This window comes from Arachis ipaensis, chromosome B02 (assembly GCF_000816755.2).
Source record: "Arachis ipaensis cultivar K30076 chromosome B02, Araip1.1, whole genome shotgun sequence".
Classification (NCBI taxonomy): Eukaryota; Viridiplantae; Streptophyta; class Magnoliopsida; order Fabales; family Fabaceae; genus Arachis; species Arachis ipaensis.
In genome coordinates, this window is record NC_029786.2 from 4,030,708 (window position 1) to 4,049,526 (window position 18,819).

At 30.9% G+C, this 18,819-nt stretch overlaps 2 protein-coding genes across 2 annotated transcripts in view; both read left to right on the forward strand.

The window, feature by feature from the left end:
* LOC107626654 (putative disease resistance protein RGA3) overlaps positions 1–15,531 on the forward strand; it is a gene marked incomplete in the record, with an annotated part of 16,865 nt that extends 1,334 nt beyond the window's left edge. Inside the window, 3 exon segments of the mRNA XM_021116793.1 lie at positions 11,025–13,441; positions 14,144–14,181; positions 15,495–15,531. Of these exon segments, the coding sequence (XP_020972452.1) occupies positions 11,045–13,441; positions 14,144–14,181; positions 15,495–15,531 (2,472 nt within the window).
* On the forward strand, positions 2,100–5,424 carry LOC107626653 (putative disease resistance protein RGA3). The gene is made up of 2 exons (XM_016329547.1): positions 2,100–4,514; positions 5,359–5,424. The coding sequence occupies exons 1-2, from the start codon at positions 2,100–2,102 to the stop codon at positions 5,422–5,424; spliced, it is 2,481 nt and encodes an 826-aa protein (XP_016185033.1).

Consider the following 18,819-nt stretch of genomic DNA (forward strand, 5'->3'; position numbering starts at 1 on the left):
ATTAAAGTAGAATACACATTAAAATATAAAATATATATTAAAAATAAATTAAATTATACATGTATTTATATATAAATACATAATAGTTAATTTTAATAACTAATTTTAATGTGCAAAAATATTTTTAATATTTTATATATTGACAAAATAAGAACTACTTTTGACAAAATATTAATAAAATCTCTTTCTTGTACTATTTGACAAGTTCAACAGAATACTGGATTGCACATTTTAAATAGGGTAAATTACACATAAGCTAAAGTTCGGGAGATAAATTATTATCATTATTAATTGCTTCCAGTTTTATATTAACATTTGAATATTTGTTGATGAAATTTGGACTGAGATTCGTTTTAATATCTTTGCCCTTTGGTCGAAGGTTAAATTATTGCAAGCAATCAGATAAGTTCAGTTATGCTATGAATTTTGAGACTGCTTTTGAAAAGGGATTTTCATGTTTTTTCTTTTTTTCAGTAGACTTGAGAATGATATTGCGCATTTAAATTATTCTTGAAATTTTAGTTACACCAATTATGTATTTAAAATTGAACAGCACCACATTAGTTTCTGATATCTTTCTCGTTAACAATGCATTGATATGATTTAATGATATAGATTTTTAGTGACATATGTTATTTTATGATTTGATTATGTATATAATGGTATGATGACAGATTGGTTAATAACACGTGGTATAATGACGGGTTAGTTAATGATACGTGACATAATGACGTAACAACGTGTAACAATATTATTCATGTATTGACATCTGTTATATTATTATTGTAAATGTATTAAATTGGTCTTTAATTTTGTACTAAATGATTTATTTTAGTCTATAAAATTAAATGTTGTACACTAAATTAGTCTCTTCATATTTTTTTTTTATTTTTTTATAAATTCAAAATTCTTAATATATTTGAATGTACTAATTTTAATTCTTATTTTTCAACTTGTATTTAAAAAATATGTGAAAAATATGATTGAAGTTAGTGCATTTAAAGATATTGAAAATTTTGAATTTACGAAAAAAAATAGAAAAAACTCGTGAAGAGACTAATTTGAAGCACACCATTTAATTTTAGAGACTAAAATAAATCATTTAGTGCAAAATCAAGGATTAATTTAATTAGTGCATATGTAACGATGATATAGCGAATAATATTATGACACGTGACATAAGCTGACACATGGACAAATAATATTGTGACACGTAATATAATCGTCCACGTTAAGATACCACGTGTCATTAACCAATCCGTTATCATATTATTACATGTGGCTATATTATAATATGATACGTCAATGTGCCGTTAATAAAAAACGAGTAAGAGATTAACGTAATGCACTCTTACCAATCTTAAGGATCTAAATTGGTACAATTAGAATCTTAAAGACAATTTTAGTGTACGAGACCAATTTCAAAGACCATTTTAAGAATTTATTAAAATATCTATATATTTTGTTTAGATTCAAAAATATCGAAACAAAAAGGTTTGGACTATGCTTTTGGGATGATATCTTTTGGATGAATTCGTTACTTATACACTGCTATTCAACCAAAATATCTAAGGAGACCTCAAGCTTTGATAATTTGAAAACTTGATAGTTTGTTTTATATACATATATATATTGTGTTCTCTGGTGATATTGTTTTAGATGGTTAAAAATATTATGTGTTAATTGACAAATATTCTTCCAACAAATGACACGTATAGTCATTAAAATACTGTTAATGTTGGTTGATTGAATAGTGTACTAAAAGGGAGTATAGTAAATGGTAATTTTATTCGAGGCCAGTTTTCTCCAATTTATTCCAACCGCACACGTTAAAATACTTTTTTTAAAGCAAATTTCAATTTAAAGTTTGTCATTTACCACACTCCCCTTTAATATGCTTTTCAATCAAGCAGCATTAACAATATATTGATTACCATATGTATACTTTGTTGCAAGATTATTTATCAGTCAATACATGATCATCCTTAGCCACCCAAAACAATGCTACCAGAAAACCCACCACACATATATGTATATATATGTTCTTGGCCTCTAACATTACTTTTTATCACCATAAGGTTCCACTCATTGATTCTTCAATGGCTGAAGTTGTTTCTGGTGCGGCATCAACACTCTTGGCCAAATTAGCAACAAAATCATTCCAAGAGATTGCTCTAGCATGTGGTCTTAAAGATGATGTAAAAAAGTTTCAAAGTTCTTTGAGAACCATCAATGCATATCTCATAGATGCTGAGAACAAGCCAGCAAAAAACCACAGTATAGATGAGTGGTTGAAGCAACTCAGAGATGCATTTGATGACGCTGGTGACATATTAGATGAAATAGAGTATGAAGCAAAACTTAATGAAGTGGTCAAAATGTATGGAAGCATTAGCACCAAGGTCCACCGATTCTTCTCATATACAAGTAATCCACTTGCATTTCGCATCAGAATGGCCCACAAAATCAAAGATATGAAACAGAAGATGGATGCAAAAATAAGACAAGGGAGAGACTTGGGTATAGTTGAACAACATGTCAACACTCCAGCTCTGGAGCACAATTTACCATGGCGAGAGACTGCTTCTTCATTGCCTTTCCGTGTGTGTGGTAGACTTGAAGAGAAAGAGGAGATTATAAATTCATTGATGACACAAAAATCAGAAGCTAATAGTATTGATGTGATCTCAATTATTGGGATTGGAGGTTTGGGAAAGACTACACTTGCACAAATGGTTTACAATGATACCCGAGTGAATGAGCATTTTGATCTCTTAATGTGGGTGTGTGTATCTGATGATTTTGATGTGAAGAAGCTAATACAAAGAATCATTCATGCTGCCTTAAAGAGAGAGAATGTGGTGGATGCAAATTCTAGTTTGGAATATATGATATCTCTTCTCAATCATACGTTGCATGGTAAGAAATTCTTACTCGTCTTAGACGATGTTTGGAATGAAAACCACAGCAAATGGAATGAATTGAGAAATCACTTGTTAGGAGTAGGTGGTGACAAAGACAGCAAAATTATAGTGACCACTCGTAGCAGAAATGTTGTTGACATTGTGGGGAGTAATCTTGTAATAAAATTAGAAGGACTTCCTGAGAATGAATGTTGGAGGCTGTTTACAAAATGTGCATTCCAAGAAGAGAAGGAAGAAGAGAAGTACCCAAGGCTAAAGCAAATTGGGGAGCAAATTGTTAAAAAATGCAAAGGAGTACCCTTGGCTATAACAACTTTGGGTTGCTTGCTTAGATCAAAATCTCATGATGAAAATGAGTGGAGAAAAATAAGGGATAGTGAGGTGTGGAATCTCAATCAAGAAGAAACTGACATTTTGCCATCACTCAAATTGAGTTACAATCACTTGCTACCAGAAGTAAAGCAATGTTTTTCATACTGTTCTTGTTATCCAAAGGATTATGAATTTGAGGTTTTTGAGTTGATTATGTTCTGGATGGCTCATGGACTCCTCCAACCTACACGCGAAGAGGAAGATGCAGAAGATATTGGGGAGTTGTATATTAAGAAGCTTGTTTCAACATCTTTACTTCAAATTAATGAAGAAAAAACTTTCTTATTTCCTGAGTTTCAAAATTTGATGACATTTAAAACACTCAAAATGCATGATCTTGTACATGATCTTGCAAAATTAACAATGAAAGAGTCAAGCAGAACAAGAACCGTTGTGCAAGAGGGGCAACAAGAAGCATCGATAGAATGGATCTCCGACAAGTTCAACTATATGAGGGTGTTGCACCTAAAAAAAGATACGGAGTTGAGCTCGTTTCCTGATGATTGCTTTGCCACAATGAAGAAGCACTTGAGATTTCTCTTTCTTGAAAATTTTCCTAGTTTGAAAAAGCTTCCTGATTCCATTTGTAAGCTGCAAAGTTTGCAGAGTTTGGGCCTTTATTGTGACAGCCTTCAAGAACTTCCCAAAAACATGAACAAACTCATCTATCTACAATATTTGCTTTTGATGGGAATCAAAATTACAAGTTTGTCTTCAATGAATATAGGGCGCTTCCAACAACTCAAATTCTTGTATCTTTTCAATTGTTCAAAGTTAGTGTCCGTACCAAGTGCTGTTGGTCGCTTGACTACTTTAAAGAAGCTGGGATTTCTTTGGTGTGAAGAGCTGATGAATTTTGAGGATGAAGAGGAAGAAGGAAAGCAACATGTGGTAGTAAATAATTTAAACCTTCAATTGTTCTTTATCATTGGATCAAAAAAGTTGGACTTTTTACCAAAATGGCTTGAAAGAGCTACTAAATTGCAATATTTGAGTATAGACATAACAGGGATAAAATCATTGCCCACAAGGTTGCCGATGACCTCTCTTGAAGAACTTTTTATCTATCGGTGTGAAGAATTGTCATCTCTTCCCAACATGGATCAAACTCATAATCTTCAGTATTTAGTGGTATATGATTGTCCCGCATTAAGTGCAAGGTACAATAAGCAGACAGGTCCAGATTGGCCCAATATTGCTCATATTCCATATTGCAAGGTTAGTTCAAATAGTCTATCTCATAATATTACAAATCTAACGATACTAGTTTATTATTATTATTATTATTATTATTATTATTATTATTATTATTATTATTATTAATGAATAATTAATTGTTGATGTTTTATGTTTAATTAACCAGTTAGAGTTATATCTTACTCTCCCTATAATTAATTCTAACACTTTTTAAATTGACAATCTAATTTTCTTTCTAAATAATTGTGTATAATTTATATCTAAAAGGTATGGTAGAGTGGAATACTTCCAAATTTTGAAAATGCAATATAATATAGGTTATAAATTTATACTTTCAACTTTGAGTCATACCCTAATAGCCATGTTTCACTTTAATTTTAAGAAAATAATGATATTAAGATATTAAAATCAAAATTTTAATTAAATGAAATAAAATTCCTTCTGTTAGTCAGTTGGTAAAAATTTTCCAAAGTTAGTTAATCATTGCTTTTAGTTATTAACTATCCAAATGTACATTATCTTTAATTATTTAAAGCCCGTGCAATATTCGTCAATAAAAGCACAATAAGCTAATTATTATGTGAAATACAAAGAATGCATAACTCTTAACCTTTTGAATATTGCCTATACATTATTTAAAATGAGCACAAAATTTTATTATAATTGTGATTATAGGAATTGATGCATGAATCTTTATTCTTGGATAGTGAAATACTGTTTTATTGTGAATTGACAGAAAATGGAAATTTAGAAAATTATAAAACAATTTAATTATATTTAGTATATATATGCATGGTTGAAGTAAAGCTCAAGTTATTTCAATTTCATAAGCACTAGTCTGTCTACTGGCCTTGAATTATTGCAGATTGGATATTATGATGATGACGACGACGAACGAAGAAAATTAACTGATGATGAAGATGGAAATTGATGTGGAGTTTTACGTAAAGAAATGAAGAAAAGAAATGATAATTTGTATAATGTCTTTGCCTAATGGTTGTGTTTTAATAATTGCTTTGTTTGGCAACTCAGATCATGTCTTTGGCTACAACTACTTTATAAATGCTTTATTTTGTGTGCTTCGATTGCTTTTGTATGTCCCATTTTCTTTTAAAACTGAAAGAAAGCTATGTAGCTGGGCACCTCAAACTTTTGGGTCTTGAGTTTGAAGTAGTTTGAATATGTCAAGGTTTTAATTGTTCTAGATTTCTATCTATTTTATTCAATTTTTAATTCGGTGTTACAGCTAAAATTTCTAATCACATTTTGATTGTGCAAACAAATTTTACATCCAAGCATGTATCTTATTTCATTCATCCTTATTACAATTATAAAATGGTTAAATGACTTTTATAAAATACATGTTATTTTGCTTTAGTTGTTATAATTACTTTTCTTTTGATTCACTAAAACTTAATTGGAGTGTTTGGATTTCTTTAATTCAGGACAACAAAATATATATTTATATATAAATGACCACAAGAACATCTGATCTAAGCTTAATAAAATCTATTAACCTTTTAGTAGCTTGGAAATTAGAGACTTATAAAATATGACAAATCACGTCAATAAGTCAACGGCAGCAAAAATTTATCCAAATCAGCCAAATTAAAAACTGGTTCATGAATTAGCCAAGAGATTTCTATATAGTTCGAATCTACCTAATTTAAACTGCATTTCCATGTAATTCGAATTACACACACACCCACTAATTTGAATTTCCAGGTTGTTTCAAATTAGTGGGTGTGTGCGTGTATGTAATTCGAATCTGTACATGAAAATGCAGTTCGAATTAGGTAGATTCGAACTATATAGAAATGTCTCTTGGTTGATTTATGAACCAGCTTTTGATTGGCTGATTTCTGTAAATATTTCCTCCCCATGGCTTAATATAGTGATTTGCCTTATAAAATATGGCAACAATTAATTAAAATAAGAAAAGGATTATTGAAATCCTATTAATTAATATTAATATATTTGTTAATTCAACTATGTTAATTTAATTTGTACACCAAAATTAACTACTAAAATTAGTTTCTAGTATAAAACACACATTAAAATACAAAATACAAAATACTCATTAAAAATAAATTAAACTATATATGTATCTATACAAAAATACATAATAGTTAATTTTAGTATACAAGCTAAGTAATACTTTTGTTGTTAATTAGAAGACATGGAGAGTTGTATATTAATAAGCTGGATTCAGCTTATTTGCTTCAAATTGATGCTTCTTCCTACTCCTTTAATTTGAAGAATTCAATGACATTTAAAAGACTCAAAATGCATGATCTTGTATACATGAACTTGCAAAATTAACAATGAAGGAGTAATTGGCCTCTGACAAATTCAACTATCTAAAAGTTTTCAACTTAGAAGAGATGAAATTCACCTCATTGCATGATAATTGTTTGGCCAAGATGAAGAAACACTTGAGATACCTCAATTTAAAAGGTTGTAGTAGTTTGAAAACACTCTCTAATTCCATTTGTGACTTGCAAAATCTACAACGTTTAAACTTTCCTAAATGTTACAACCTTCAAGAGCTTCCAAAAAACATGAAAAATCTCATTAGCCTTCAATATTTTTTTTTTTAATTGTCAAAGTTACAAGTTTGTCCTCCATGAACATAGGACACTTTCGACAACTCAAATTCTTGTTTCTTTGGTATTGTACAAAGTTAGTGTCGGTACCAAGTGCTGTTGGTCGCTTAACTGCTTTAAAAAAGCTAGTGATTTATTGGTGTTCTGACCTGGTGAATTTCGAAGGCGAAGAAGAAGAAAAGAAAAATGTGGCAACCTATAGTTTGAACCTTCAAGTGCTTGTGATTAATGGATCATTTAAGTTGAAAGCTTTACCTAATTGGCTTTACAGAGCTACTAAATTGCGCTATTTGAGAATATGGGGGGCAAGAATGAAATCATTTCCCACACGCTTTCCAAGTGATTCTCTTGAAGAACTTCATATCATTTCTTGTAGAATATTGTCATTTCTTCCCAACAACATGGATCAATTCCATAATCTTCAATTGTTAGAGATAGATGATTGTCCTATACTAAGTGCAAGGTATAACAAGAAGACAGGTCTGGATTTGAAAAAAATTTCTCATATCCCACATTGCAAGGTTAGTTTATTCAATTTCTAATGCTTTATTCATATTTATGTCTCTAAATTAAAAGATCATTTATTTTTTAAATTAGTTTCTGGAAGATTTTTTAATTAAATTTATCCTTCACAAGTTTTAAATTTCTTAAGCTTTATTCATACTTAATGTGTCACATTAATAAATTTTGTCTATTTTAACGTCGTCAGCAATAAAAGTAACAGAAAAATTAACGTGACTAACTTAAAATCTTTGAAAGACAAATTTAATTTAAAAAATCTTTCAAAAACCTATTTAGAGAGCGAATGACTTTTCATACTTCAGAGACGATTTTGACTATTTAAGCATTGAAAATCCTTACATACATACACTTGTTTGTGGCTATATTTATTATTTCATATGTCATCTGTATTAGCTAGTAGAGTAGTAGTGTAGCCTTGAATTTTTGCAGATTGATGGGAAAGACCAAAATGATGATGATGATGATGATGAAAATGGAGGAGAGGCAATAAAGATCAAATATGAAGGAAAGAAAGGGAAATAAAAAGCATTATCTTTATGTGTAGTGTCTTTGTCTAATGATTCTGTTTTAATTGCTTTGTTTTGAGTACAATTCATATTTTTTAGCTACAAAAACTTTATCCTTTATATAATGTTGCATTATTATTTAAGACTGAAGTAAAGTTATGTATTTGACCACCTCAGACTTGAGTGTATATGTTGAGTTTGAAACTATGAATAATATGTTAAATTTGAATTGTTCTGATCGATTTTTAATTTAATGTTATAGTTTAAAAATTTCTCAGGTTTTGATTGCATAGAGAATTTAATACTACTCAAGTACCTTATTTCGTTCATCCTTTAAGAATTAAAAGATAGTCTTATATGAAATATTTTAGGCTTAACTAAGTTTTTAGTTTTTATGAAAATATATTATTTTGTTTGGGTTCCTGTAATCTTTAACTAAAACTAGAAGATTTATTTTGGTCATTGTTCTCATCCGTTTTTGATAAATAATAATGTAACATATTAAATACTGGCATAACAAATTCAAATATTAGCCTTGGTCTTAGTATTTGGGATTTTATCGAATATAAGTTAAGAAGCGTTTTACAAAATATAGTTGAGATTAATGATTAAAATTACTGAAATATTAATATTTTTAAAATATTTAACAAAAATTAAATAGTAAATATATAATACCAAAATGACAAATTGATCATAACTATAAAAACAATAAACATAAAATCTAGAACAAATATATGTTAGAAAGTCTAACAGTTACCATATTTAAAAATTAAATACAACCAAAAATAAAAAATTTATTTAGCATTAAAATTTAAAATTAATAGAATAATACAACCATAAATTAAAAGTGCAGCATAATTTCAAGACCTAAAAAAATACAAGGTAGAACTTGGGAGAAATGATGTGTCCATAATTTTTTATACTCCTTTTTTATTTTCTTTTATGGTATAAAATATTTTTTTTTTTAACTTTTCCGATTGTTGATATCACATTGGTCAAATTCTTTCTTTTGGAGGGCGCGTAAATTGAAATTTTTTTCTAAATAATAAAAATCAAATTTTAAATTTTTAAGTTATTTCTTTTTAGTTAATTTTCCCTAATTGATTATTGGAAAGGGACAAAAGACGTGTTACCCCCATTATAGACTACTGCACTATACTTGAATTAACAATAGAAAATAGTGCATGATTAGGTCCACTAATTGAAGTATGTTACCCCCATTACAATTTCTTCCATCCATATATATAACTCACTTCTCATCTCTCTGTCCAAAAAAAAAAACTCATCACTCCATTATTGTTCACTTCTTCAATAAATTCGTTACTCATCCACTAATACAAGAGAGTCCAAACAAGCAATAACCAAAATTTTCACTACTTGCAGGTTTTTTTTCTTATTTCTTATTTTTTTAAGTTTACTCAGTTCAATGTGTAGTTCTCAAATGCAACGAGTTTCTAATAAAAGTTTTTCTTTTTTAGCATTTCATTGGTGGGAATTTCTTCGGTGCAAAATATATGAGCTGTTCTTCTTTGATGTTCTTTGGCTTTAATCACACTTCAGCAACGTCAGGAGGTATGATATATTGATTAGTTTTCAAAACAAGAATTTAGAGCTGAATTTTTTATTCTAGTTTCTAATTTTCAGTCTTACTTCATATGTAAGGATTTAATTAGATCTGATCTTCTCGTGCTGCTTCTTTTGTTATATTTCAATTTCCACCGTTTATTTAATTGTTTGAAAAGTAATGAAAATTAAGTACTAAAAAATAAATTAATATCAATAATGGTAGACTAAATTATGAAGGAAAAAAAAAAAACATAATATCGTAAACCTTCTAAATGTACAATTTAACCGCCAGGAATTTTTAAGAGGTTCAAGAAAGATGCTAATTTCTGTGTTTTCTAAACTATTGTTCTGAGAACTGAATTCAATCTGATTAATCGAGAATTAATCATCGAATCAATTCAGTCAGAATAAAAACTGATCGACAATGAATTAATAAAAAAAAACTCAAACAATCAATTAATCGGCCGAATCAGTTTGATTTTAAACGATTAACTGTTTAAAAATAATAAAATATCAAAAATTATTTTATTAAATTCGATTAACGTGATTTAAGTTCAATAGAATTTTTAAACTTTTAATAAATCTGCTGATTTGATTATTAGTTCGGCTTTCAGAATTTTTGTTACAAACTGTCGCTTTATATATATGTTTTATCAACTATGTTAGATTATATTAAATTAAAATTAGTTATCAAGGTAGAATATACGTTGAGTCGTTGAAATATAAAATACATATTAAAAATAAATTAAATTATACATATATTTATACATAAATACATAATAATTAATTTTAATAGCTTATTTTAATATGCAAAAATATTTTTAATATTATATTTTATATATTGACAAAGTGTAAGAACTAATTTTGGACAAAATATTAATAATATATCTTTCTTGTATTATTTGACAAGTTCATCAGAATACTGGATTTTACATTTTAAATAGGGTAAATTACACATAAGCTAAAGTTTGGGAGATAAATTACTATCATTATTAACTGCTTCCACTTTTATATTAACATTTGATTTTGTTGATGAAATTTGGACTGAGATTTGTTTTATGCTATGAATTTTGAGACTGCTTTTGAAAAGGGATTTTCAATTTGAAGTTTGTCATTTATCACACTCTCCTTTAATATACTTTTCAATCAACCAGCATTAACAATACATTGATTCTCCATATGTATAATTTGTTGCAAGATTATTTGTCAGTCAATACATAATCATTCTTAGCCACCCAAAGCAATGCTATCTGAAGACACCCACCACGTATGTGTGTATATATATATATATATATTCTTGGCCTCTAACATTACTTTTTATCACCATAAGGTTCCACTCATTGATTCTTCAATGGCTGAAGTTGTTTCTGGTGTGCCATCAACACTCTTGGCCAATTTAGCAACAAAATCATTCCAAGAGATTACTCTGGCATGCGGTCTTAAAGATGATGTAAAAAAGTTTGAAAGTTCTTTGAGAACCATCAATGCATATCTCATAGATGCTGAGAACAAGCAAGCAAAAAATCGCAGTATAGATGAGTGGTTGAAGCAACTCAGAGAGGCATTTGATGATGCTGGTGACATATTGGATGAAATAGAGTATGAAGCAAAACTTAATGAAGTGGTCAAAATGTATGGAAGCATTAGCACCAAGGTCTGCCGATTCTTCTCGTACACAAGTAATCCACTTGCATTTCGCATCAGAATGGCCCACAAAATCAAAGATATGAAACAGAAGATGGATGAAAAAATAAGAGAAGGGAGAAAGTTGGGTATAGTTGAACATGTCAACACTCCAGCTATGGAGCACAATTTACCATGGCGAGAAACTGCTTCTTCATTGCCTTTCCGTGTGTGTGGTAGACTTGAAGAAAAAGAGAAGATTATAAATTCATTGATGACACAAAAATCACAAGCTAATAGTATTGATGTGATTTCAATTGTTGGAATTGGAGGTTTGGGAAAGACTACACTTGCACAAATGGTTTATAATGATACCCAAGTGAAGGCGAATTTCGATACATTAATGTGGGTTTGTGTTTCTGATGATTTTGATGTGAAGAAGCTAATACAAAGAATCATTCATGCGGCCTTAAAGAGAGAGAATGTCGTTAATGCAAATTCTAGTTTGGAATATATGATACCTCTTCTCAATCAAACGTTGCATGGTAAGAGATTCTTACTCGTGTTAGACGATGTTTGGAATGAAAACCACAACAAATGGGATGAATTGAGAAATCATTTGTTAGAAGCAGGTGGTGACAAAGGCAGCAAAGTTATAGTGACCACTCGTAGCAAAAAAGTTGCTGACATTGTGGGGAGTAATCTTCAAATGAAGTTAAAAGAACTTTCTGAGAATGAATGTTGGAGGCTCTTTGCAAAATGTGCATTCCAAGAAGAGAAGGAAGAAGAGAAGTACCCAAGGCTAAAGCAAATTGGGGAGCAAATTGTTAAAAAATGCAAAGGAGTACCCTTGGCTATAACAACTTTGGGTTGCTTGCTTAGATCGAAATCTCATGATGAAAATGAACGGAGAAAAATAAGGGATAGTGAGGTGTGGAATCTCAATCAAGAAGAAACTGACATTTTGCCATCACTTAAATTGAGTTACAATCACTTGCCACCACAAGTAAAGCAATGTTTTTCATACTGCTCTTATTTTCCAAAGGATTACGACTTTCATGTTATTGAGTTGATTATGTTCTGGATGGCTCATGGACTCCTCCAACCTACACGCGAAGAAGAAGACGCAGAAGATATTGGGGAGTTATATATTAAAAAGCTTGTTTCAACATCTTTACTTCAAATTGGTGATGGAGATGATCTTTTCCGCCTCTTTGATTTCCAAAATTTAATGACATTTAAAAGACTCAAAATGCATGATCTTGTACATGATCTAGCACAATTAACAATGAAAGAGTCAAGCAAGACAAGAACCATTGTGCAAGAGGGACAACAAGAAGCATCCATAGAATGGACCTCTAACAAGTTCAACTATCTGAGGGTGTTGCAACTAAAAAAAGATATGGAGTTGAGTTCGTTGCCTGATGATTGCTTTGTCAAAATGAAGAAGCACTTGAGATATCTCTATCTTGAAAATTGTCCTAGTTTGAAAAAGCTAACTGATTCCATTTGTAAGATGCAAAATTTGCAGAGTTTGTACCTTGATGAGTTTCCCAAAGACATGAAAAATCTCATCTATCTTCAATATTTGTTTTTGATGGGAATCAAAATTACAAGTTTGTCCTCAATGAACATAGGACGCTTCCAACAACTCAAATTCTTGTATCTTCAATGTCCAAAGTTAGTGTCCGTACCAAGTGCTGTTGGCCGCTTGACTACTTTAAAGAAGCTGGGCTTACTTTGGTGTGAAGAGCTGATGAATTTTGAGGATGAAGAGGAAGAAGGAAAGCAACATGTGGTAGTAAATAATTTAAACCTTCAATTATTCTTAATTATTGGATCAAAAAAGTTGAATGCTTTACCAAAATGGCTTGAAAGAGCTACTAAATTGCAATATTTGAGTATAAGCATAACAGGGATAAAATCATTGCCCACAAGGTTGTCGATGACTTCTCTTGAAGAACTTTATATCTATCATTGTAAAAATTTGTCATCTCTTCCCAACATGGATCAAACTCATAATCTTCAGTATTTAGTGGTATATGATTGTCCCGCATTATATGCAAAGTACAATAAGGAGACAGGTCCAGATTGGTCCAAAATTGCTCATATTCCACATTGCAAGGTTAGTTCAAATAATTTGTCTCATAATATTACAAATCTAACCATACTGATTGTTTTTTATTATTATTATTATTATTATTATTATTAGTTCAATTTATGCATGAATAATTATTTGTTGGATGTTTAATTAACCAGTTAGAGTTATATATCTTACTCTACCTATAATTAATTATAAAACTTTTTAAATTGACAATCTAATTTTTTTTCTAAATAATTGCGTATAATTTATCTATAAAAGGTATGGTAGTGAAGAAGAAGAAAGCAGTTCTTGTCAATTGTTTGAATTTCTTTTTAATAATATTTCTAAATAAATACATGAAATCGATTAACATTATTATGCCTGCAGCACATGTCTTGAATTTTAGTTATGAATCTTAATATTACCACTAATAATGGTAACTCTTTCAATTACTACGTATTATGAATTATTGTATTGAAAAGCACAATAAACTAATTATTATGTGAAATTCAAAGAATGAATAATTCTTAACCATTTGAATATTGGTTATACATTGTTTAAAATGAGCACAAAATTTTATTATTACTGTGATTATAGGAGTTGATGCATAAATCTTTATTTTTGGACAGTGAAATACTTTTTTATTGTCAAATAACAGAAAATGGAAATTTAGTATATATATGCATGGTTGAATTAAAGCTCAAGTTATTTTCATAAGCACTAGTCTATTGGCCTTTATTGCAGATTGATGAAGATGATGATAATGATGATGATGGTGATGATAATGATGATGATGAAGAATTTATGACGATGATGAAGATGATGATTGAATAAAAGATATGAATGAAGAAAAGAGAAATGATAATAATAACATTTTCTTTGTGTAATATCTTTGTCTAATATAATGGTTGTGTTCTAATATCTCTATGTAATATCTTTGTGTTCTAATATCTTTATAATGCTTCGATTGCTTTTGTATGTCCCATTTTCTTTTAAAACTGAAAGAAAGCTATGTAGCTGGGCACCTCAAACTTTTGGGTGTTGAGTTTGAATATGTCGAAGTTTTAATTGTTCTAGATTTCTATCTATTTTATTCAATTTTTACAGTTAAAATTTCTAATCACATTTGATTGTGCAAACAAATTTTACATTCAAGCATGCATTTTATTTCATTCATCCTTATTACAATTATAAAATGGTTAAGTGACTTTGATAAAATACATGTTATTTTGCTTTAATTCTTGTAATTACTTTTCTTTTGATTCACTAAAACCTAATAGGAGTTTTTGGATTTCTTCAATGAAGGATAAACAACAAAACCGCAAAATATATAGGAGAGGTAAATACTAAATCGATACTCGAAAGATTCTGATACTGACAAAATAGTATCAGACTTTTGTTATTGATAAAATGATCCCTAAAAAATTTTAAAATTTAACAAGCATGTCCTCAAACTCGCCGGAGTAAATCTCCGGCAAGCACAATGCTGACATGGCCACCGTATTTTAGTGACCTGGCAAACTACGTACTCCCAAACCCTAATCCCTCTCTCTCCAACGCAGACTCTCCCTCCATCTCCTTCTCCATCGCAGTCCTCCCCCTACCCAACGCAACCCCCTCCTCCATTGAAGGGGAGGGCTGCGATGGGGAGGGAGATGGAGGAGAGTCTGGGTTGGGGAGGGAGGGATTAGCTAGGGTTTGGGAGTGGTTTGCCAGGTTATTAAAATACGGTAACTATGTCAGTATTGTATTTATCGGAGATTTACTCCGACAAATTCAGGAACACGTTTGTCAAATTTTAAAATTTTTTAGGGATTATTTTGTCAATAACAAAAATTATGTACTATTTTGTCAATGTCAAAATCTTTCGAATATCGATTTGGTATTTACTTCTATATAACACCACAAGAACACCTGATCTAAGCTTAATAAAATTTATTAACCTTTTAATAACTTGAAAATTAGAGACTTATAAAATATGACAAAAAATAATTAAAATAACAAAAGGATTATTGAAACCCTATTAATTAGCTCTTGAATTATTCAATTTTGTGTGGAATATATGTAATGCTTTTAATGCTAAATTAATGTGCAGGGTGTGCCTCAACCTGTCGAGACTGCCAAAGTTATAGTGCCTTAGTGCAATGTACGGATCCATTAATTTTTGCAAATGCATTGAATTAAAAAAGTCTTTTGTAAAGTATTTGGTCCGATCTCTAAGACAATAGTGACTAGGGGTGGCAATGGGTGAAGTAGGATAGGGTTTGGAACCAACTCTAATTCTACTCGCGGGTTGAGAATATCTCAACCTTAATCCTATCCGCTCTTAATTTTCGGGTACCCGACCCTACCCGCGAATTATAAAAAAAGATGCAATATTATTATATAACTTGATGATAATTTAAAAAAGAACTGACTTTTATGTTAAAAAAAATATTAAATTATTAATTAATGATCTTCTTTTAATGACTAAGGATCTTTTGCATTTAGTAAGAGGTCTTTGGTTCAACATCCACTTAAAATATATTTTTATATAAGTATATAACATATACATATATAGGGTGCGGGTTGGTCGGATAGGGTTGAGGCACAACCCGCACCCTACCCAACCCGCACGATAACCTTACCCGTTGCGGATCGGGTTGGCAAACCTACCCAACCGGGTGGGATCGGATTGGGTACCCGCGGGTAGGGTACATATTGCCACCCCTAATAGTGACACTGAAGCACTGTCCGAATTAAAAATTGTATGCTGTTGTAAAATAAATAAGGAAGATTCAAGCTATCTTATTTTATCACAACACTCCTCCTTAGATGACCATTTAAGATTATGCCTCGTTAAAACCTTACTAAAGAAAAACCCAATGGAAAAAAAAATTTAGTGAAGGAAAAAGAGTACAATATTCTTTGATAGGGACTGCCTCATTAAAAATTTGTCAAGAAAAATTCAATGGAAAAAAACCTGACCAAGGAAAAAAAAGTACAGTCTCTCCCTCTTGTCGACATCATTTAATGTCTCAAAATCGGCGAATCCCAATCTCATGTACCAATTTTCAAAAGAGGATTTTGGGAGTGACTTCGTAAATAAATATGCCAGATTATCACTTGAGCGGATCTGTTGGACATCAATTGTCCCTTAATTTTGAAGATCCTGAGTGAAGAAGAATTTGGGAGAAATATGCTTTGTTCTATCACCTTTAATGTATCCACCCTTAAGTTGAGCAATGCATACTATATTATCTTCAAACAGGACAGTTGGAGCTATCTTATGATCAATCAGTCCACACATAATGACAGAATATATTGGATCAAACTCCTGAGCCAAAAACACTCGCAACTTGATTCATGAATCTCTAGTATTTCAGCATGATTAGAGGAGGTTGCTGCTATTGTCTGTTTTGTGGGCCTCCATGATATAGTTGTACCACCATATGTGAATAAGTATCCTGTTTGAGATCTTCCTTTATTTGGATCAGACAAGTATCCAGCATCTGCATAGCCAACTAATTGTGACTTGGATTCATATGGATAAAACAATCCCATATCAACCGTTCTATAAAGATATCGAAAGATTTGTTTGATTCCATTCCAATGTCTTCTGGTTGGAGAAGAGATGTATCTTGTTAGTAAATTCACAGCAAATGATATATCGGGTCTTGTATTATTGGCAAGATACATTAGTGCTCCAATGACACTAAAATATGGTACTTCAGGACCAAGGATATCTTCATTTTCTTCTTTAGGACGAAATTGATTTTTTTCCGCATCCAAAGACCTTACGATTATTGGGGTACTTAATGGATGTGACTTATCCATATAAAATCTCTTCAAGATCTTTTCTGTGTATGTTGTTTGATGAATAAAGATCCCTTTTTTTGTATGCTCGATCTGCAGGCCGAGACAAAATTTAGTCTTTCTAAGATCTTTCATCTCAAACTCTTCTTTTAGAGTTTTTATAATTGTTGGAATCTCTTCAGGAGTTCTAATGATATTTAAATCATCAACGTACACCGCAATTATAATGAACCCAAATGCAGATTTCTTTATGAAAACACATGAGCAGATATCATCATTCTTGAATCCGTTTTTGGCCAGATACTCAGTAAGACGATTATACCACATTCGTCCAAATTGCTTCAGACCATATAAAGATCTTTGCAATTTAACTGAGTACAATCCCTATTAATATTCATTGGATAGTTTAGATATCTTTAGTCCTTCGGGGACTTTCATATAGATATTACGATCTAATGATTCGTATAAATAGGTTGTTACCACATATATTAAATGCATATGTAGTTTATGATATGCAGATAAACTGACCAAATAACGCAATGTTATTGCATCCACTACAAGGGAATATGTTTTTTCATAATCTATACCGGAACTTTGTGAAAAACCTTGTGCTACAAGTCGAGCTTTGTAGCGTACAACTTCGTTTTTCTCATTTCGTTTTCTCACAAATACCCATCGATATCCAACAGGTTTTACATCTTCTGGTGTACGGACTACAGGTCCAAAGACTTCACGTTTTGCAAGTGAGTCTAGCTCAACCTTCATGGCTTCTTCCTATTTTGGCCAATCATTTCTTTATCGACATTCTTCGACTGATCTTGGCTCAAGATCCTTACTTTCATGCATGATATTTAATGTCACATTATATGTAAATATTTCATTGACAATTGTCTTATTTCGGTCCCATTTTTCTTCTGTAAAGACATAATTTATCGAGATCTCGTCTTTTTCTCAATTTTCAGGTACCTGAACGTCTTCTGGCGTTAAAACTATATCAAAATTTTGGACAACTGTAGGTGTCTTTACTATGTCTTTTTCAACAGGAATAGTATTTACCTCTTTTCTTTTTCGAGAATTTTTGTCTTTGGAACCGACAGGCATGCCATGCTTCTGGCGTGAATTTGTGTCAGTGGCTATTTGTCCGACTTGGACATCAATTTGAATTGGGGCATTTTTTGCTGGTTTATAAGACGTGGTTATCCTCTTTGTATCGGAAAATGTATCAGGCAATTCATTTGCTATTCTTTGCAAATATATAATATTTTGAACTTCTAGTTCACATTGCCCTGATCGAGGATCCAAATGCATCAAGGATGATGCATTCCAATTAAGTTCCTTTTCAGGAAGCTTATTCTCTCCCGCTAATGTTGGAAATTTTGATTCATCAAAATGACAATCCGCAATTCGGGCTTTAAATACATCCTCAGTTTGTATCTCAAGATACCTTACTATAGAGGGAGAATCATTTCCAACATATATCCCCAATTTTCTTTGGGGTCCCATTTTGGTGCGAGAAGGTGGTGTAATGCGAACATATATCGCACACCTAAATATCCTTAAATGGGAAACATTTGGCTGCTTGCCAAAAGCTAATTACATAGGAGAGAACTTATGGTAACTCGTTG

Excerpts from the sequence above, each read along its gene's own strand:
- LOC107626653 (XM_016329547.1), top strand. The coding sequence starts at position 2,100 with ATGGCTGAAGTTGTTTCTGGTGCGGCATCAACACTCTTGGCCAAATTA. Across the intron at positions 4,515-5,358 it reads CTCATATTCCATATTGCAAG|ATTGGATATTATGATGATGA; the intron begins GTTAGTTCAAAT and ends GAATTATTGCAG.